Here is a 22,727-nt window from a genome sequence, read left to right as displayed (position 1 = left end):
AGAAGTTTCATGGAGTTATTTAACTGCATAAAAATATGACAGAACTATATATTCCAACAACCCTTTTTCTTCCATTTGTTCCCTTTTGCCTTTATAGCATAACATTTTAAAACATTGTTTTTCTTCCAGGAGCTGCATTATTCACTGTGTTGACATCAGCAGTTGATCAGAACTGGAAGAAGAGCTGCTTTCATGTGCATCTTGGCTTGGTGTCACCTGTGTCAGGTCAGTGGGGTGGAAGCCTCCTTTACAGGTCACCTTGCAGCTCTGGCTGCAGCGATGCCCAGAGGCACGCAAAGCCCGAGCCCAGAGGCAGATGGGGGAACTGTGCTAATGCGGGGTATCACTTCAGTCCAGCACAGCAGTTTTAATAACTCAAACRTTTAGCAAGTGCTTCCCTACTTCTGAAGGGCCCAGAAAACATTCAGAGCCCAAATATGCAGAATGACTTCAGTGCAGCCTCTGAAAATGCTGGCTAGAATGTGAGTCCTGGCTCTTCTGGGCTTTTCAAAATACAGAAAAAAACCAAAAAACTCCCATCTGAAATGGTCAAATGCCCATTTAATGTCTTTTTTAACATAAAATGTTATTGATATTGTCACAATCTCCTCCGATAGCTTTGGGATAAGAAATACTRATTTTTGGTGGGGAAGATATTTTACTGAAAAGTTGGTGACTCTAGTTCTAGGTTAATTTAAGTCTTGCCTTCATTTAACAAGGCATGTTAATAGGGTAGCTTTTCAATGATCACACATGAGGACACCATTGTGTGACAGTTGTAGCAGCCTCATAGGGTACTGGTGTGACTCTGGTGCAGGGAAGCTATAAAATAACTTGTCTGATCTCAGCTCTGGACCTGTATCTTGCTCATGAATTCAGTCCAGCCTGGCAGAGTTTGGAGCTTATAGCTGCCTAGGTGTGCTTAAACATCCAAGGATAAAAAGGATGCTGTTATCAGAGCTTGTACTTTACAAGGCACGGGCAAACTCGTGCAAACGTGCCAACTACTGTTGGCAGATATACAATTAACCTTGTTAATCAGAAGTCCTCCTAGGAGGGAACCATACTGCTCCTGCAGGGAATTCATTTTTAACTTCAGCTTGATYGAGATTCATGTACTTCAATATTTTATCATTCCCTTGTCAACAGTATTGGAATTGGAAGGGTTCTTCCTCTGCCAAAGCAAGGCAGAATTGCTCCGTGGCAGCCTGTATCTCTGTGCAAATCTGATACGGGATGGGAGCTGCTGGATGCTTAATTCCACTTAAGGAAATGTGGAGAGAGAAAGAGACAAAATCTAAAGGGAAAAAGCATCAAATGAAAAAATGTAGCAGAGGAAAAAAATAGGATTTAAAATAGCATTTTCTATAGCCCTGAAGCCTGGCTGCCTTGTATTGGTCCCACAGGCCCTAATCTATGTGAGTCCTACCAGACCACAGAGTAATTTAAAACTCTGAAAGATAAAAGACTGAGTTGGGCAGTGCTGTGGTCTACACCAAATGCACAGAATAGGCTTGGCTGGCAGACCAGCCTGAAAAATTCTAGAATTCAATTGTATGCTAGCAAAGAAAGCATATGAAATGGTTACTGCATGGTGAAACTCCCATCAAACACCCTGGCGATGTGTTTGGAGCCACCTGRAGGGCTACAGCCACTGGCAGCAAAAAAGATTTCAGTGGATGTTACAGCAGGCCTTAAAAGCAAAACTYGGACCAAACCAGGGATGCTTTAAAACTGAAACTTCTGACTCACTCTTCTGTAAAATGACCTGCTCAAGGAGCATTTTCAGCTGCATCATGATTAGCTGCAAACCTCTTCTGCAAGCTGGACCTCTATTTTGCTGACTTAAGTCACCTTACAGTCCCCAGATTTGTGCAAAGAACATAGGCATTTATGGGCTGTTTATTTATGTAGTTATGAAAGTAAATGTATTAAAATCCTTAAATTCTGTCCTTGTGCCAGTGCATCCTATAAAAGAGCATCTAAACTTGAAGATGCAGTGCTGCCTTCCTCTAGAGCTTTGGCTCAAGGCAATGCGGATGCTCCTTGTTACTTTCAATCACCAACCTCAGCACTGCAAAAATGTAATCAGAGAGGAGAGCAGGTCTGTACCTCAATTCTGTCCTTCAGATTGGCTGTGGCCTGAGAGATGATCTCTTTTTAGTTAGTAAAATCACTGCTCTTTCTGAAGTGTTTTTTCCTAGTTGAATTTGTCGATTTAAACAGCTCAATTAAAAGGCCAGCAAAAAGTCCTTAAGAGCACTGCTTTTCRTCACTGACAGGAAGATGAATGCTGTACAAACAGCTTACACTGATAGGACAAATACTGTTGAAGGTAAGGGCCAAAAATAAAACAAGAAAGGAAAAGCAAAACTCCCCAAGCAAATATCTAGCCCTTCTCTACTTGTTGCCAGAGCCAAGCCTGGCATGACGATGCAGCCTGATGTATCCTGTATGTGCTCTTGGCTGATGGGCTAATTTCTTCCTCATGAGAAGTGTATCATAAAGAGGTTTTGAGGCTGTACTCTGTGCAGTTCCCATGTCCCAGAGGCCCCAACCCCTACCGTTGCTGTGTGCTCCTTGCCGCCAAAGTGTCTTCTCTATAAAACCATTCACTAAGCTGCTCCTGCGGCTCGTGCCTACTCTTTTAAGTAGGTAGTAACTTGGGCTGCACATGTCACGGCTCTGGTTGGGGCCCGGGCTCAACTGTGTTCAGTACTGTAAAAACAGAGCAAAAGATGGCTTTATTCCCAAAGCTTGGAGCCTGCAACAGGTGCTCCCACATGGGCATCATTGGACAGGGGGAGCAAGCAGACGACGCTGATCAGCACAGGGGAGACAGAAATACTGGGCTACTCTCTGAGGCACTCATTGCTCATGCAGAGCCCTTTGCAGTAGATATTTTTATCTAGAGTAAGAATATACCAGATACAAGTGGTATCTGATACTTTGGGACTGTTTTCCACGTTACTGACTGTGCTATGAAAGGAAGCTCTTGTGCTCCCTATCCCATGAAAATTTGCTGGTTTTAGGCTTTCCAGTTTCCTGCTTCATTTTCTTTGCAATAGTCAGCTGAACTGCTAAGCTAAGGGCAAGATCTGTACCTCTGAGGTGCCCTGACCCAAAATGCAGTTGGAGTTATACGTGGACTGTGAAGCTCATGCCAACTTGAAATCCACATTCAGAAGGAGCAGGTTTTGAAGAACTAGACAGTGCCTGTCTCAGTGCACTGATAGACTGTGTCTTATCTTCCGTGGAACCATGTAATTCTCGGTAGATAAATGCAATTAATTATTTTGTTTTAATCATAAAGATTTTGCATCCTGTGTATTCTTGCTTGCTTCCCAAGGAACAGGAAATGTTATGCTGTGTGAATGTGCTATGCTTTGAGATTGCATTAACTTGTTATATTTCATATGCTTGAGATATTCCAGAGTCACTGAGCATGAACTCTGTCAGATTCAAACCATAAGTTAAAAAAAAAAAATAAGGTGTAGATGCTGAAAACAAGGACACGAATGAGGAAGACACTGGTGCACCATGTAGACTGTCTGTAAAGAAATAGGCATCAAGGGAAAAAGAGTTCTGAAATGTTCTGGGCTAGTCACAGCAGCCCCTATGACCACACTTCTTGGTTTACTGGGAGGCCAGCTTAGATATCCTCCTGGACTGGGACTGACAGAGAGGATTTGATGTTTGCCAGGGACTGCTTTAGCTGATAGGTGTTAAAGGTGGTTTGGTTACACTCTGCTTGTGGAAGCTGTCCAGATGGAGCAAAAGATTGATAAACTGAATCCTAGTGCCTGGGAGACTGAAATGGAGCTGACAAGAGTTTCAGTCCTGCAGTATATTCCTGTTCTTTGACACTATGGAATTAAGGAATAAAAGTAAACTGGCTCCATTTTTCAGGGGTCAGAAATATCTAAAAATGATCTGGAACTGTCAAAATATTTCCTTTGGGTTGAATTCAGCATGGAGCTGACGTGCTTCAGCTATGCCCTGCTCAGAGCTGTGCCCAGTGCTCGATTATATTGCATGAGTGCATGGAGCATCCCTAATGCTCCATGGAGATGAGCAAGAAAAGAAGCTGCAGAATTTTGAGTAAGGAAAGACTTTGCATGAGCCTCCTTTAACTTAATCCTCAGCACCCTCAAAGGTCTTCTGGTTGTGTCCTCCACTGAAGGACATTGGACACTGCTCCCTCTCCCGTCCTTGATCTTACAGTATGATAGCTTGACTGTGCCTATACTATGGCACCAGGAGCCCCAAAGCTAGATTTGCATGATGCCCTGACAATAGGGAAACAGCTTAATCTATCTTCTAGTGTGCAGTCTCTGAACTGGGCTGCTTGGAGGTTGTGGAGATACCTCTGAGTGGAGCTACTTTGTAGAAGGAGCCAAACAGTTCCCCTGGCAGAGCAGCATTTGGCAGCAAAGCAGTAAGGCATTGAGGGCACACACTGAACAATGAGGGTAAAACAAGAAACTGAAGAACTACTCATTAATTAAACATCATTCATCTGGTGCAAGGCCAGGGGTCCTGTGGAAAAATGGCATATCGCTGTAGAGTTAGAGCCTGTGTCGTAATGCATATATACAAGTGGAGCCAAATGAAGGCTATTCAGGCAACTCCATTTCTGGCATTTTGTAACTTTTGAGTGCTCGCTTTTGCAACCTGAATAATGTTCTTTTAAATGTAGGGTTTGAGGTTTTTTTAGGCTGTAATTATAATCTTGTTCTACATAATTTAACAGCATCAGGGCAGGAGATTTTTATCCAAGGCTTGAGGTAATTGTGGGAATAGCTTGTTAAACAGCTGAGGCAACATGAGGAAAGGACGAAGGTGCATATTTTTAGTCACATAATGCAGAAAAGTGCTAGCCCACCCATGAGCATGCACGCACAACGTCTGTGGTGAACAGTGATGCTTGTAAACTCAGAGCAATGGTTTTATCAGTAACGTGCTCTAAGTCAGCTCCACTGCACATCAGAGATATCAGYTCAGCACAGGCATTTCTGCACCACCGGAAGAGATGAGGTGGCTATTTGGGACTTCTTCAAAAATCTTAGAAGGAGTAAATTACTGAGGTTTTTCACCGCTAGATGACCTGCTGCCCTTTATACTCATGAAAGGTGCTGCATGAATGTAAACCACTGTTACTGCACTGGACTCCAAAACCACTCTTTTTTCGGGTGAACAGCATAAATTCCCCTGGAGAGAGGGTTACCTACTCTGCCTTCAGCTTTCCTGGGAAACAAAGGGAGGTCAGGGATATTAGTGGAGCACAGTGGTGTGTACGTGGTGCTATGGGGATGCAGGCAGCCCGCATCGACAGGAGCGTCCAGGGAGGGCAGCGGTCACACAACCAGATGTACCTGTGCAGGCTGCTCCAAGCGGAGCTGCCTCTGCCTGGGGGGCCTGGCCACTTGCTTGCCTGTGCTGGACTRCTAGATTGATTGCCCCAAGTAGATTGGGCAGAAAATCTGATTTCATGGCTGTGAAATGTATTCYTGGTTCCAGGTGAATTGTCTTGAATGCCTGATGCCATGCACAGGATTGGGTCTGTGAYGTCCTGTCTCTCTGCTTGAGGTTTGAAAGCTTTGAGGGTTATCTTGGGCATGGAGCATCAGGAACTGAAGACAGGAGATGTAGCTTAACCCAGCAAAAGGCTTAGTAGCCAACGTCTGCATGAGAAGGTCCTGGAGGGCTCTTTTCCCAAAGTCTCCTTCAGGGACACTTGAGTCAGTTGTATGACTGTGCCAGGAAAKCTCCTGTTGGTCATAGCCAGCACCAAAGTCAAAGAGCTGGAGTGACTAAAGTCCCCTTGGTCATCTGAATTAGGTTTAGTGCTGACCAGTTTGCATGGCTTCTGTGGTGGRAAGTGGATGGTGCTTTGGCTTTGCTCCATCTCTTTTCCAACATATGTAKACTGGTGTACCTAAGCCCTCATGGTGGGAGAAGCCAGAAGGGGTGGGAAGTGACTCAGGTTACAAGGGAACCACATATTTCTTAGATCATTAATTTGCTGTTTGTGGCCAGAATGTTACTGGCTTGAAACGAAGGGCTGCCAGAGATGGCTGCAGAAATCTGGGACTGCAGATGTTTTCCCTCCTTAAGGCTACTGTTGAACAACACAAAGCTAGTGGCAGGAAACAAGAAAATAAAAAGCAGTGGATGTCCCCCAAATCTGTGCTCATAGACTGCACCCTGCAGACTTGTAGAGGCTTGGAAAGGGATACACTTGCGATAAGGTGCAGTGATTTAACACGGCCCATCTCCTCTTCCCTGTGCCCCTCTGAGAYGTGGCACTGCAATTCCTCAGCGTCCCGTTTCTCATTGCCGCGTTGAAGTTGTCAGCGAAACCRGCTGTAATTAGGGTTCAGTTTTAACCCACGTCTCGGAGACGCTGGGCTGCCTGCAGATCCCGCTTCCCCGCCACCGGCCAGAGGCTCATTTATTTACTGCGAAAGCTTCCAGACCGTGAAGTGGCAGCTCCTGAATTACGACGCCGGCTCTCCGAAGCAGCGTGAGCTGGGTGGATTTGACTCTCGGTCGCTGCATAGYGAGCTCTGCAGGGCGGTTTCCAGCTGTGGTACGAGACCTGCCGGCTTTTGGGAGCAGCGTTTGCTCGCTTGCTTTCCAGCCGGTGCCGTGACGTGCCCCGGTGCCGTGCAGCGAGGCTGTCACGGACCGTCTCCTGCTGCGCGTCACCGCGCGGTGATGCCGCTGCTCGCCCCGCGCTGCGGGAATGGCAAAGGTTAACGGCAGCAAAGAGGAGACAACAGAGACTGTTAATCTAAAAGCTGCTGATGAGCTTAAGAGCTGCAGGTTTCAGGTGGTTCACGCCAGTGCACAGGTAAAGCTGGACAGAGTACACAGATGCATTGGGACAGGCTAGTGTGCACAGGCATAAGGTAAGGCACGGGAAGTCCCATAGCTTCAGGAGAAATTTTGATGGAGTAAAGAGCTCCCAGTTTTGACAGGAGAGTATCTGAATTCCCTTTAATGCCAGTTCAAATTTTAGTTTGTTTCCTTAGCACAAGGAAAACCTTTTGGATTACTCTGCCTTGTGCCCTTAATGGGAAGAGTCTGAGTTAAGAGTGAAAAATAGTGTGATGGACTATTAGTACAAAACCAAGTTCTTAAGAGGTTGGTCAAATTCTTTGCCAACAACCAACTCTGTTGTGACTCTAGCTTGACCCCTGCTCGTTTGACATGTCCAGCACTTGCATACCAGCCCCTAATGCCAGGACCAGAGGGTCTTTACACTAACTCAGCTAGGTCCTGCCATGGCAGCCCAGAGTGCAGCCCCACCTTTCCTCTGCTTTTTTGGGTGGGTTTTGCAGTGTTTGCATTCCCATCTCCCCCGCTACCCAGCTGATGGTACCCATGTCTTCTGGTTTGTTGTGATGACTCTGATGATCGCTGTGTGGATATACCTTATCTGTGAGTTTGAATATTTACCCCAAAGTAGGTAAGCATCTCAGCATCTAGTAACGCAGGATCTCTCGAAGGTGGTCGATACCATGCTACCTGCTCTGCACTGCAGAGGAGCAGGTCTATTTTCAAGTTGTCATAGACAAACAGAAGCAAAAATCATCAGCAGTTCTGGAGGTGGTAGACCCTTCAGGCCAGTATAATTGTGCTGGAAATTTTTCCATTGCAACTTTTGGCAATGTCTTTTTTRAGATTTGCCTGGAAAAGAACCCTTTGGCATGGAGATTCCTGGGAAATTCATTATGCCATCCCAAACTGGGTATGAAGGAATGTGTAAAGTTCTTGCTTTCCACATTAATTCATTAGCTGGACTCTGGAATCCTGATTTGTTTGAAATTACTGGCTCAGTGGAACAAGGTCAGAYGTCCAGACTGGGTAGTTTCTTGCCTCAGAAATTTTTCTTTTTGAATTTTGTTTCTCATACTGAGTACTTGAAGTGTTTAGCATGCAGTTCAGTGGGACTAATAATCACTATTCCTTGGGAAGCAGAGCTGCTGAAAGAGCCACGCRTTACGCTTACGAACTAAAAATCTTGAGCCTTATTTCCGAATAGCACATGCTATGTGCACCACAGTTTTGCTGCCTTGGCTTTTCCTTTGAACGCGTCTCAAGGGACTTGGTCCATCAGCAGGAGACGTGACAGTTGTCAGGTGGAGGGCTAGGTGTATGGGCCTGTCTYGGTTAATCTGACTCCAGCACCCCCCCGCTGCCCGGCTGCGGTGTGCGGGGTGAGTTTCCTCCGAGCAGCTCCTGCTCAGGGAGAGCCTGACGTGGAAGCAGATGAGCCTTGCTTCTGCCAAGTGAAGCAGAACATCTTTCTTACTAACTTTTGCTCTTTGTCTTTCCCCTCGCATGCTTTCTCGCTCTTTCCTGGGGGGCTGTTTAATAGAAACCGCAGACAGATAGGGCTTCCAGGCTGTAGTTCAGATGGTACAAAATGACACTCTGTGACAGGTTTCTGGCCCGTGTTTTCTTGTGCAGGGAGGGGAGTTAATGTCTAATACTTGGAGGCTGAGACCAAGCAATCCCACTTGCAGGGGTGGGAGTCAGCATGTGCTGAGGAGGAAAGAGCAGCTGGTGGTGGGAAATGCACGGCAGGTGGTACTAGCTTGCTTTCCCACTTGTCTTTAAGCATATGGTAAAGTTGTGCAAGAGGAAGCAAGGTCTAATTACACCAGGACTCCCTCCAAGTTGGGTTTTGCAGCCTGCTGCAGTTTCAACCAACTCCCGTTACACTSCTCAGCTGTCTGGCTGTATTAATGACTTTGAACTCTTGCTTCTAAGGGGAGTGATAAAGGTGTTCCTGCTTAGTCACTGTGCTTTGCTTCCTACTTAATCTGGGCTGAATATAACAGAGCTTAGGTGCACAGTGATTAAAACCACAAGTACCTTCCACGTGGAGGTGTTTCAAAGCGCTTTTCCTTCTTCCCCACTGTATTTTGAGTCCGAAGCTGCCTGGCAGGCTTCGGATACAATAGRTTCTTCTCTTTTGATCTAGAGTGAATGTGCGGGTGGCTGGATATTAAGTGCTTTGTAATTGAAAGTAGAATAATATTTGCAGTTACGCAAAAGAACAACCACATCTGAGAGGTTAGGGGGAGAGGTGCTCATACGTTCTGCCTTCCTCATGTACGTTACTGCACAGTATGTTAGAAAGCCTACTCTGGGAGACACTTCCTTTTCTTTAAGATATAAGTCGGAGCTGTGGTGGGAGCATTTTTACAATTACATCGTATCTTGCATCTGGGATGAAAAATTAAAATCTTAATTTTTTTGCTAACTAAAAAAAAAAAAAAAGTTGGGTCAATATGAAGAGCTCAGTGGCATAGTGGCAGATCACTCAATTTCAAGGTTCAAATTTTTGTCCTTGGATTTTTTCCAAAACAAAATAATGTAACTTTTGAAACAAAAAGGAGGTTTGCATTTAAAAATGATGCAGATTTGGGTCAATGAAGTGACAAAAACAGCATTTCAGTCGCTTTCTAACTTTTTTTTCTCCTTGAAATACATTAGAAACAGGATGGATGGAAAATACTCCATTTCCATTTGATCCATCAGCATTTTCTCATTTCCTGCCATTCTTTTTCTCCTGAAAGAAAAAGTCATCAAAAATTCTTTACCACCTACTGCAGTGGCTGATCCCTGGTGTGCAATATCTGAAAGAACCTGTCTTATCTGCTCTCATAAATCTGGCTGCTTTATAAATATTTGACACCTTCTGGGGGATGCTTTTACTTTTCACCCATTTTTCTTGAACTTCTGAGGTAAACAAACCTTTAACTGTGCGTTGGACAATAAGGCTTTTGCTGTGTTTTGCTGAAATTCCCCACTTTTATATAGCTTTTGAGTCATTTGCTGCTGTCTTGCCTGAAAATGCTGATCCTTTGGTATGAGTGGAGTTTGGAGTCTGCAGAGCATTTTAGAGTGAGTGCCTCTTACCTTCTATCCTACAATAAATTGCTAGCTAATAAAAAGCTTTGCCCTTTGCCCCTCCCCAAAATATTGTTCAGTTAAAAATATATGTTCAACTGCCAGCTACCCATATGAAAAAACTCTAAAAATGAAAAGTGTACAGGCTTGTTTGGAGAGTTCTGTCCTCCAAAYGCTGAAAAATGTGTTGAATAAATCTGATTCATTTTGAAAACCAGTGTGAATTCACCTGGCAGCATTTACTTTTTTTTTCTTTTGTTTTTTTAACAGAACTTTTAAGATCATTCTAAAGGGGGCAAAATCCTCTGTGAAATGAGATTTCTTTTAAAGTCAGCAATTGCAAGTCTCTGCTGAAAAACTGTTTGGAGAGGAGCTAACAAATGGCTGGAGGCAACTTTGCTGGGTAGCAAGTGAGGCAACCGCCGCTCCTGTTTCACTGCGATTGCTTTYAGGCAGTTCAAACCCTGGGAGGTGCACGCGCAAGAGCTGTTTGCTGTGTCCTAGAGATTTAGTGGATTTATTAATGGCTTGTTATCACGGCGATCAAACCAATAATGATAAAGAGAGGCTGCTAGCTTGGTCTAGACCTGAGGCCTCAGGTTTTTCTGAAAACTTTAAATATGTTTCCAAGCACAAACTGAAGAACAGCATCAGGTAATTAAAAGTTATAGCAGCCTCTAACTCTTTCTGAGATATCAAGATTCAAGTGCTTTTTCTGCCTCAGGAAGAAACGTATATTTTCTCTTTTTTTCCCACTTCCTAGATTTCCAAATTTTCTAATTTCTTCTCAAAAGCAAGAGGACGGAGCTCAGGGCAGCCAGCCTCGGGATGTGCAAAGGGCTCTGCTGGACAYGGAGACCTGGGGGTCGGGCCTGGCCCTGCTGTATTCATGCAGCAGCTTGAGGCTGTGTCTCCTGACCTGTGAGCCTCATCTCTCCCACGGTGAACRATCTCCTGGTTTCTGCAAGATCACCTGCACAGAAAATACCTTTCTTGAAGGAGGTTGTGTTGAGAATGGTGTGAAATGTTTTAGTTGAAAGTGTCAGCTTTTTCTGATTAAAAAAAAAAAGAAAAATTAAAACCCAACCCATAACAGCAGAATCCAATTTAGTGAAATTCCTTATCAGGCTGCTATGGAGGAGCTATCAGCCAGAGTTGAACCTCTGCTACAGGCACCAGCCCCAGTGGGGATACAGGCTGGTCCTTTACTGCAGGTTTGTGTCGGTGATGATCTTGGTGATGAACCAGGTGCTTTGGAGCTCAGGGCTGSGGGTCAGGAGATGCTGATTTTGTTGAATACATGCTTGAGTATGTGTGCATGAGTGTGCTCCCTGTGAGCAGTGATGTCTTCAGCAGGTACGYCCATGCCCAGGAGAGGAAATCCAGGCGCGCTCTGGGAGAGCTGGCACCGCAAGTGCTGGGCCGTCGGGGACGGCGGCGGTCCTGGTGCACTGTGTCTGGCCCGTGAATTGCTGATCCAGCGCGTTACTGCATCACAAGCAGCTAACAGCAAGCGACAAACGCGCCTTTTCTCCTTCCTGTTGTCTTCCAGTTCAGTAGTGTGCTATATTTTTCAAGACAGCAGCTTAGCTTTACTTATAATAACRGTCAGTAATGTATGAAACGGCGATCGTTCGACCCTCGCTGGAGTCCTACCCGAGCTGCTAGTGATTAGATCTGTGTGACCAACCGATTTTGCAGTTTGCTGTCAGTTCAGAAAAACAGAAGAAAAGAAATCTGCCCTAGGTCAGCCTCAAAAAAAGAAAAAGTTCAAAATGTGCAGTGGACCAAGCAATTGCCAATGGTTTTGTTTCATATCGGGGAACCAGTATGGTTGCTTTTCAAACTTTCCTACCCAAAAGAAAAAAAAAAGACCCCCCACTAAAACTTGAGTTTTAAGAAGCAACATCAATTCAAACTGAAAAACTTGTTTTCAAAATATTGACAACTGATGTTTTCCCCTGCTCTCCTCCACAACCAAAAAATTTGGTGAAATTTTATACGTTTGTGAAATGTTTGGGTACACCACAAACTGCATGTGATTTTATTTTATTTTATCTTTTCCTGAAAAACTGAGTACTAGAAAGTGACGTGCTCCAGGGTGTTCAGTGGAGCGGAAAAGTGAGGTTTGTACCAAGTCTTTGACAGATGGTGAGTRGAGCAGCTAATGGAGAGCTGATGCTATCACGCTCAGATTTCTAGACTATTGCTGCAAAGATATTGGTTCAATCCATTTGAATGGTTAGAGCTATATTAATATGAGTATTACTGTGTGAGAAGGGAAATTAACTCTCCAGTTTTAAGGTGCTATTATACAGAAATTGCCATTCCCTGTAGAAGTAGGAGTAGAGTCGCCTTGATATAAGGCCACAGCTCTCATGGCCAAACTGGTGCAGGATTTTGCTTAGACCAGGCTTGTACAAACCATTGCTTTTCTCACTGTTGTCTTCCCTTGAGCTTGTCTGGGCTGAGAGCAGAGTGCCCAGTGGGGCTGGTGCAGCCCTGGGTCCCGGCAGCAGGGACATGCGACGCGAAGCCAGCAGCATCTCTGGGCACGTGTGGGGAATGTGTTCCCTTTCCGTCCCTCAAGTCTGAAATTACCGTATTTTGGATCTTACTGAGATTAGGAAGCTCTCTTACTCCCTTGGCCCTCGTTCCTGTTTTCTGTATTCACCTCAAACTCCCACTGTTTGCACTTTGGGTACATTTTGTGAGATAAAAGCGATGTCTCATCGTTTAGAAAAGTGAAACCAAAATAAGTTCTCTGTTGTCCTAGCTGATGACATTTAGTAGGTCTGCTGCAATGTGCCAAGTTTCAGAGAATTACAGCAGCGATGTTCACACTTTAGTTTCAGATTTAGATTTTCCAGAATAGAAATAAGACCTGGCATGAATAATTAAGAAAATAACTATTAAAAGGCCATATGAATTTGGCACCCGGAGAGCTTGCTTATGCATGCTTCAAATCCTGCAAGGGTRCCTGTCAGTAGGCTCGTGATCCTGCAGAATACTGCACCTATGTTTTCATTTGGTGCTCTTGCATTCAGAGGTTTCACTGCACTTCYTGGCTGTTAGTTGTTCACTTCCATCCCAGGTGCCTAGCTGAGACATTAGGAGATGAAACGTTTTTGCTAGGCAGAGTCAGGCTCGGAATTGCTGAATTACAGTAGATTTGTCTGATCACTGAATTTTACTGATGAAGCTATGCAAATGGAGCGTGTATGTGTGGATATTACTCATTCCTTTGAGTTGCCTACAAGAATACCGGTTCCTTCTGCAGAGGATAAAAGTGATTTTAAAATGGAGGTGGAGAAAGAAATAGCGCAGACTAATATCCTGTCCGAAATGCATGCTGTCTCTGGGGCAGCAGGAGTTGTCAAAATCGTATTTGAAATGCTGATGTTTCAGTAGGGGGTTAACTGTGCTAGTGATCAGACGAATAATTCCCTTTAAAATTATTGTTTTACCTCGCTCCATCCAATTACTCAAGTTATTTTGCTCTCCCACAGATCTCTCTGTTAATGTCAACAAAATGATTATAGACTGCAACAGCGTCAAGATGTTTCACCCGCAGGAACGTGGGCAAAATGTTTATGGGGCAACATATTGAAAGCAGCGTTTGGTGTGTAAATGTCAAAACCGATCAGCTTTCCTGTCACTAGAAACAAAATGCACAAATGCRGGCACCTCAAATGTCACACGCACAGCCAAAGAGCTACGGTATCACAGGCCCTATAAATCATCATGTAAATGGCCAACGTTAGYGGCAATGAGCTTGTGAAAAAGCTGCTCTGTTATCGCAGTTCCTTGCTAGTAGTCTTGGGTAGTTCTKGATTCGTGAAACAAAATTGACGGCACGATCCTTTTCTTCAACGTTTGTGACCGTGCTGAGGGTCCTGRGGTGCTGGATGGGCGAGGGGTGATTTCGACGGCACCTCTGAGCACAGACCCAAACCGCTCTGCTGGGAGGGAAAACAGTAACTTGGTAAGGGAACRAAATGCACTGTGGAGCCTCCTGGGCTGCACGAGCCCAGAAATGGGTCAAGATGTCTTGGCTGTGGGACTCTGAGGGCCTAACCTAGATACCTCCAGCTTTGACCAACCCGCTCAGAATACRCTTTTGTAATAGCTACGAGCRTTTGCAACAYGGAGAACKYCATAGCTGAGTACYGYGTGAAAGCTAGGCAATTAATGCCCYGCGTGCCTGCACGGYGACGCTGCTAACGTTGCTCTACCCATCGCGGCACRGGAGCGCCGGGACGTTGGCTCGGTGCCGCAGCACGCTGACGTGGGTTGGGGTAGASAGCGCGGCTCCTGCCGTCCTCCCCTGCCACGCTGCCGCCCGGGGCGGGGGRGAGGGACTTGTTTTCTGTTTGCTTGGTGACAGCGGGAGACTCGCTGGTGATGGTTTCGGCACATCCTGCAGACTAATAAACAAACACGTTACAAACAAAATTTATGAATTCCCTGTTGCATCAGCACTTCTGACTTCTGGGCAAACCAAGCTGCAAAGAAAAGTCTGATGAAACATGGCAGATCTGAAGGCAGAAGATAGTGAAATCTGGAAGGTTTAATTGAATATATTTATTACATATTTTTGGAGCCCAGGTTATACCCCCACCCTCCTCCAGGAATTTATTTACTTAAGGAAAATTATACTACTGATTACAAGATTGCAGATTCATTTTCACTGCTGAGAACTCATTTTTACAGCTCACGTTACACTTGCATGACGTGTAAAGTTTTGTAACTTCTGGAAATTTTTAATGCTATATTGTGGAAAGATACTTATATATAGATGAATGAGGCAGAATACTTGCTTTCTTCTTTTGCAGGCTTTTTGAGGGGGAAAAAATTGTCTTATTTCAAATATGCCTGTAGTTTGCAGAGTACTCATAGAGGTTGCCTTGCATTTGTCCTTCGGGCTAAGTGAGAAGTAAACAACGGAGAGGTACCTTCAAAATATAACATAAGAGGAAATGCTTTGAAGAATGGAGTAAAAATAAATTATGCAAGAATTGTGACTGTAGTGTTCATGGAGTTATGTTGGAAAAATCCCCACTGTAAATATCTGAGGAACAGGAAAACATATTAGTCTGAACCTCAATTTTTCCAAAAACTCATTGCACCTGGGCCTTTTAAATCAAAAATTCACTTCAGCCAGCACTGCACGTTGAGTTAAGGTCAGGAGAGATTTCCAGAAGCAATATGATTATTATCTAACAATTTAGGTAATAGACCTATAAGTTTGGATGAGATTTTTGTCCATTCAGATGTCACAGCAATAGAGACTTTTGACTGAAACAACATCATGAATATTGGATAAGATCCTGCAGTGCTGCTCCTCTGTGTTATGATATTATCCAAGGCTGAAGGTTACAAATGCATGAGTTATACTGCTCACTTTCTGGTTGGTAAAAACAAAGAAAAAACCCCATAATCAAGTTCCAGTACACAACTAGATATAATATAGCTTTATCTTTATATATATATATTTATATATATATCAAGTAAAAAAATCTAAAATAGTTGGAAGTAAAAAATGAAAAAATAGCTGGTTGTGTTATTTTTTTCATTACAGTGATATGGTAGCAAATACAAGACAAATGAGTCATAAACCTTTACATAAGGTGTTCTGGTCCCATCTCCATCAATAGGGCTCAGACTGGAGTAAGAAAATGGAACAAGGTGGTTTTGTTTTTTGGCTACAGCTTCTGTAGGTGACAAAGATGCTGCTGATAAGACACARGAAAAATGTAACACTAAATAAAATAAGTGTTTTGCAAAAGACCTTAAACACCATAGGGTCAAATTTACTTCTGAACTGAGGAAGCTAATCCAAAGCACCACTCAGTTCTGCTTAGGCTGAAAATACTATTACTGCTTCTGCTGGCCTCAAAATATGTCTATTCTGTGCCCTCTGCTCACAGACAGCTGTCAGTTCTGTGCTTCTACTCCCTGCAGCCAATAGTAATAATAAAAATAAAACCACGGATCTATTGCATGGACTGAGTGAGACGTGAGACCTAAGTGGTGCACAAGTCATTTGCTGCCCTTAGTCCAGGGGTGAATTTTCCCCAGAATCCTTTACACTGAAAATGTCAATGTGTTCATTGACTAAGCTTGGCAAATGATCACACTGAGCCCTACTCTGGCTGTAGAAAAGAAAGAAGTACTAGTCTCAGCGTAAAACAAGATCATATAGACGGTCAACACAAAACAGTAGTTTTTTTTTCTGTTGTCTGCATAATAATAACATCATGTTTGCATATAGAACAGCTTTTGCATTATTGCTCTACTTATAAGAATATAGTAAGGAAGTTATAACAGACTTGCACATTACAAACTTAAGGTTCTTTGGTGAAGAATGAGAAAACAGTATTTTAGCTGTAAATACATCTCAGAGAAGTTGTTGTTCTTATCTATTGATCCTTTGGATTCTCTCGCAGAGAAGGGAAAGGTATTGAGTCAGCTTTACCATAGCGACGATGGCGACCCCACCGATCATCATGCAGGTGGGCCAGAAGAGGGAGTGGAACAGCACGTTGGAGCTGTACAGTTTAGTTAATATCACATTCTTCTGAACACCTTCGGGGTCGTAAAAGCAGGAGAAGCGTTGGTACTTTCTGAAGTTTTCCATTACAACATTCACAAGCGACATGGATTCCTCGTAATTCTTGCCGCACTTAGGTATGTATGAGCACTGGGAAGAAATCAGAGGGAAAAAATRTGTTTCCAAACCAGATACAATGTCTGTTTTCAGGTGGTAAGMAGGAAAATCTCAAGATGATTATGGTTTTCATAATAAGAGTGCTAATAGCTATTACTGCTAGTAATAAATTTATCATAGACAAAACTCAATATTTTGCACATCTACAGAATTTCCTGTTGGAGAGTCTCCAAGTGCCGTACAAACATCAGTGCCTTAATCTGCACAGCAGCCTCATGAGATAGGTGAATATATTATTACTACTATTAATTTATACATGCAGAAATGGAACTGATGAAGTACCTCTTCATCTGAAGTGGCATGCATATTCTTGCATTTAGATGGGTAATTGCCTGTCTGTAAATACAAATCTGGTAGTTCAGATCTCACTTGTAGATAATCAAAATGATCATAGTGGGCAAAAGAGTTGACTCATAGAGAGGAAGGCCAACCTTTTATACAAATTTTCCTTTGAGAGAAATACCTCAGTTAGGGTCATGTAGGAAGTCTGAGACAAAACATAGATTTTCTCCACTGACGTCCCAGAAAGTTTCTATTCAACCTCTAGCTGAAGATCAGCCTGGCTACTTGGGTGGCTCTTAGTCTTCTCTTTGACCACTGAGTAATGAAACAATTCACTCTGTCTGAAGATGTTGCTTGAATGTCAGTCTTGGTCATAGAGACTAAAAAATTTGGGAATGGCTTTAGCTAGTGCAGTTCCTAACTAATGTGTAAGGGCACAAAGGTAATTCTGCAGTGGTGTCTTGCTTCAGAAAGAAGCAAGAAGAACCCAGGAGGAGAGCCAGTCCTGAATACAGATGCCAGCAAGAAGCTGCTGCAATACTTCCTTTACCTTCAGAAACCACCTGCCTGAAACCCCGCACAGCTTGTGCTTCGAAGAGAGAGCCCTGGACAAGGCTGGGAGACTTGCTACGCAGTGGGTTTGTTTCATGGGTTTCAAACGTTTCCAGGGAATGCTAGAAATGAGCTAATTAAGAAAGCTAGTTTATAGAGTCCATGAGTTGAAGATATTCCATGAAATCTGTAGGCTGGAGACTCCGGGCTAGTCTGACCATTCCCTTCAAAGTGCCAGTGCTGTCAGGTGCCCTGCCGGACGGCCATCCAGACTTCAGCGCAGCGTGGCAACACCTGAATTTGCCAYCGCTGCTGCTAATCTGGAAGGGGAGTTAATAGCACAGTCCAGGGCCCTTTGCTCCCTCCCCTCTTTTAAATAGTTTCCTGCCTCCACACCTGAAARTATCACACACTTGAATAGGATTTTGATTAAATTCTCTACCTAGGCAAGAACAGCTTAAGGACAGGTGGGAAATCTGTTGTGTGACTTCTCCTTGAGCACATGCAGAGGGACCAAGTAGATCGCTGCTCGCTTGCAGTGRTGGGCTGATCAAAGGTCCCCTGCTGCAGTCCCCTGGCTGCGTTGCTGTATGGCTGACTGTACTTCTACTGGGTGAGCAGCTAAAATAGCTTTAGATAATTTAATGAGAGAAAGTGAGTTTTGCAAAGGAAAGAAGACTTTTTGATTAAAATAATGTGACCCATGGCTTTTCATTATTATTGTTTCAATGTATAAACTCCATAAATGTCCCTCGGTTCTTTTTCATGACCGTGCCATGACTTTTCATAACGTACTGCGACAAATCTCTAGCCCTAATAATGATCAAAGGATTAACCGCATAACAGGATTTGATTGATCCATTGGCAAGTTTATTAGCTGGGAATGTGATCTGAAGCACAGCAGAGATAGTCTGGCATTAGCAGACTGTAGCATTAAGGGTAGAGCATGTCAGCRCTTCCATTATGAATATTTCATAGAGCTCTAGAAATTAGAGATGAAAAATCTCAGAGAGGTCATATCTCATCCATCCCCTTGCTGGTGCAGGACTGCTCCCTCCAGGCTATTCTCTTGTACTCTGCCCAGCTTTGTCTTAAACGTCCAGAGCCACAAGCCCTCTTCCAGTCCCTCCTACTCTTTAATATATCATARTCTAATAAGTAGAGGAATTTTTCAGTGCCGCACCTCAATTTCTTTTACTAAGTTGTACATTGCCACTGTCCTATCTGTACTATTTCCAGCTCAGTTTTTGTTTTTCCTTTTGCAAGTTTGGTGCTATACATTTTTGTTGCTTGAAGTCCCAACTGTTACATGGCTGAGTGAGGAGATTAAATGAGGACTTGGCTACTCTTTGCTGAAGTTCAACCCTTCCCCCCAGCAACAGAAAACTGCAGGCACATAAAAGCCCAAGCGATGACAGATTCCTAGACTCAAAGTCTGTGAAACATCCCAAGAGTGCAGTGGGAAGGTCTGACTTCCTGCARGTCTGAGCATATCCTCCGGAGACCCGAGACCCAAGCAGAACTTGAATTGTAGTTCGTTATACCTAACACTGGCGACACCAGCTACGTCAGGCTAGCTAGGCTGTGAGTGGCAAGCAAGTTTTTTAAAAAACCCTAAGCTATTAAAGGTAATTGTGCAAGAGAGGTTGATATATTTTGTCAGTGAGCCAGGCTCCTGGTGCTTGGGAYATTTCTCCCCCTGCTATAGGCTTTTACCCAGTCTATAAGACACGGGTTCCCTTTACTCCACGTCCTAACTGCCTCATCCTATTCTTCTGAGCTCGTGGCTGTTCACTGCGCCTCTGCTCAGCTCTGAGGGGGTCCTAGTCCTCAGTGCAAGGACACACTCCTAAARCGCCCGTGCATGTTAAGCTGTGGTCACGAGGTGCTGGTGGCCTCCTTCCAGGACATAGCTTTTCTAGCGAGAGCTGGAGGGTAACACCGTGCTGGCTTTGTTTTTGCTGGCATCTGTTGTGCTGGGCAGGACACTGGCAGGGAAGACAGCAGGTACCGATAATGAGATGTTCTGAGTGTTTTCTTTGTTTGTATCTTCATCTAGTTTACTTCAATATATGGCATTTCTATATATATATATAAAATGTATATATAGAAGTATATATACTTCTTACACTATATTGGTGAATCTAGACTACTAAATCTATGCTRTTTTGTTACTCTTCTGTATTGTCAAACACATAGAAACCTGAAAGTAAACAATGTCTGGATCTCTACCTCCATTAAGGATTCTGAGATATGACGTGTGAAAAGYGACTCTTATGTTTTTTGCAATCTGATTAGAAGGACATACTAGAAAGCAAAAAAAAGGACTTGTCATAAGATATTCCAGCTCAACTTCCCTAGTTTAAAGGTTTGRATAGTTTGTACAGGCTGCTTGGTTCAGAACCCTGCTTAATGTAGGGCCAGTAGTCAGGTTGCCCAGTGACTTGTCCAGCCWAATTACAAATATCTCCAAGGATGGAGCTCCAGCACATCCAGCACGGAAGCAGCTTCACTGAGTCAGTGAAGTTACACAAAGTGATCTAGTATGAGATGAGAATGAGGACTTCAGAACTGCTTTAAATACCGCAGCCCTTCCTCAGCATGACACACTRGCTCAGAGGTCTGAGAGCAAGGGGACACTGGTCCAATCTACTTTCCCCAGAGGCTGTTACAGCATCTAACAGTTGAAAAGAGAAGTGCAGCAGTGAAAGCATTTAAGCTGCTGCGGTTGTGTTATTGACAAGAGCCTGTGCTTGTCTTGAAGGCTAGAGATAAAGTATGCACAGTGAGAGCAATGAAAAGGCATGAAAAATCTTGTGTGTTTTCTGGGAAAGATTCAAGCAGCTTGACTGGCATCGCTTACTTCCCACTGATCCTGACTGGAGACCGACAACCGTACACTGTATATCTCAATATAAACCACACCTACTCTTGGGAAGACAGCTAGTTTAGATAGCCATTTTCTAGATTAATCATCATTTAAAATCAAAGTGCATTTCCTTCAATCAGAGCTGGTGGCGAGAAGGGGAGAGAGACGGGCTGCGGATGCTGCTCTGCGTGCTGGGTGATGAGCCGTGGGATGGAAAGGTTGGCAGGGTTATGCTGAGCTTTTGAAGGTTGCTCGTGTTGGCCGCTCTCTGCAACACTGCCAGTAATGTTAGAGCTCAGTGACACAGGGTATGGTGTTTTTCTCTTTCTTTCTTTTCTTTTCTTTTTTTTTTTTTTCCCAGGGAGAAAAGAAAGAAATGTAGACCTCTGACATAGGAGTAGGTGGAAGGAGGGAAGTACCAGGAGCACGGGAAATCATGCAGGGAAGGAGTGCCGGGCTGCACATAGAGACTGAGCAGAAAAAGAGTGAACATTGCACAGAAGATGTCCAGGATGCTCTGAACCCACTCGTCTGTCTGGAAAATATCTTGTTATTTTTCTCCAGCCCTAGGCACTGTGACTGCATTAAAAATACGATAAATCCTGAGCACCCAGGCCCTGAAATGGGGTCTGAGTGCCATTCCAGCTCTCCTGCAGAGACCTGCGAGGCTTTGTGAAGGGAGCGGGCCTGCGTGAGGGTGCTCTGCACCCAAGAGCAGGAYGAGGGGCCGCAGACGTCTCCCCGATTGCCTGCACCACCTTAGGTCCTTACGTAACGTAACCAACTTAGGTCCTTACGGTCCTTCCGTAACGAAGATGCTTGTGACAGGATGTGAGCGCAAGCATCTCTAGGACGTTCGGGAGCCACCTGAGGCTCATGCTGCTGCTCCGAGGTTGCTGGTGTGTATCCTGTGCCTTGCGATCCTGCATCAGCCTTAGTTTGCATTCACTGCTCTCTGGGAACAATATTTCAGTTTCTCAGCAGAGACGGATGACAAAGCAGGGAAGGAAGCAGCGGGAATACCGATAACTGGTTAATTGAGATGGTCCCTGACCTCAGCGGTAACCGCTGCCTCGCTGCCCGCGCAGGCGCCTGTCCTGGATACTGCATGGAAAATACTGCTATGGAGCCGTGCGGAGGACAGGGCCTCCGGAGCGGAGAGACGAGATTTGTTGTGCCGGTCGGAGTGCGCTGGCATCTGGAGTCTCTGTTAATTCCAGCCAGGAGTGAGAAGCCAGGTATTTTATAGACATTACAATCAAGGGCCAAGCTCCATTGGAAACTGCATTTGGATTCAGAGCACGTAGCCAGCAGCACATCAGGAAAACCTAGGAATCCTCCTGAGAGCAGCGCTTAACCTGTAAAGCAACCTTGGGCTGGAGAAGGATTGACCGTGCCTACATTAAATTAAGAGGAGGCCGTGCCTGGGGGAATTTCACAGTTGATTTTGGCAAACAGTAGCAGAATTTGGAGATTTATGCTGAATCTTTTGGTTTATTTGAATCCACTGGAGGACAGAGACTGACCTGATCTGTTTTAATCAAACTGTGGCAGGTATGTCACTGGATTTTGCTTCTTCACCGGTAGCAAGTTAAGTCTGTCCTGCCGGTGGACTACAGCGATGGAGGCTGAGTGTCTCCTTTCTGCATTACCACCGACCTGGAAGGGGAGGCGACGACACCGCTCTTCGTTTCGCAGTTTGGCGCCAGAGGACTTTGCACACCAGCCACAGGAGTTAATTATCCAGCAGAATAACTGGCCCGGTGAAACCAGTCAGTGCTTTGACTAATTTTGATATCACTTCATCTTAATAAGCAGAAGCAATTTGGTCTGCCGAGCTGCTCCCGTAAATAGAAACACAGTAGGTTACGCTGTCGGCAGCCCGAACCCGTGCTGCGCGGTGATGGACTGCGCTTTGCCAGGTGCCTATAGTTTGGGGCTCAGTGACCTTGGAGAACCAGGTGGTTAATGCAGATCTGGCGCTTGGAAATCTCACTGATTGAGCTGCAACCGGGGTCGCTGCAGCTTGCAGGCTTCTGCACCCAGGCACTGCAAGTGCGAGGGAGAGGAGGTGGGGACAGGGACATTTAGCAGTCCGGTCCACAGCGTCCTGCCGCGCCAAGGAAGCGAACAGCCACCTGCGAGCAGGCGGTTGCTTGCCTCGGTTGTGATGCACGCAGCACTGCGTCACCGGCACAGCTGTGACTGTAGGCCGGCGGAAGCGGCGCCTTCTGTGCATCGCTACGTTCATTATAGCCTCCAGACATGAGCTGCCTCAATCCCACCTGGATCAAGTTACGTCGGATTTTACACTTGCTGAAGCAGAGAGAGGATTTTTTTTTTTTTTTTTTAATGGAGATGTGTTAA

General features: G+C 44.6%; 1 protein-coding gene across 5 annotated transcripts in view; it reads right to left on the bottom strand.

The window, feature by feature from the left end:
• Positions 1–14,496: 14,496 nt before the first annotated feature.
• LOC146597951 (calcium-activated potassium channel subunit beta-2) overlaps positions 14,497–22,727 on the bottom strand; it is a 153,939-nt gene continuing 145,708 nt past the window's right edge. For all 5 annotated transcript variants that reach the window (XM_085301205.1, XM_085301206.1, XM_085301207.1 and 2 more), the window contains one exon: positions 14,497–16,630. In XM_085301205.1, coding sequence (XP_085157331.1) covers positions 16,346–16,630 — 285 coding nt within the window. In that variant the 3' untranslated portion in view covers positions 14,497–16,345. The remainder of the gene's footprint in view (positions 16,631–22,727) is intronic.

This window comes from Rhea americana, unplaced genomic scaffold, assembly GCF_003343005.1.
Source record: "Rhea americana isolate MKP2758 unplaced genomic scaffold, rheAme1 scaffold_174, whole genome shotgun sequence".
NCBI lineage: Eukaryota > Metazoa > Chordata > Aves > Rheiformes > Rheidae > Rhea > Rhea americana.
The sequence above is the reverse complement of the archived record's forward strand: the minus strand, read 5'-3'. Positions and strand labels throughout refer to the sequence as shown.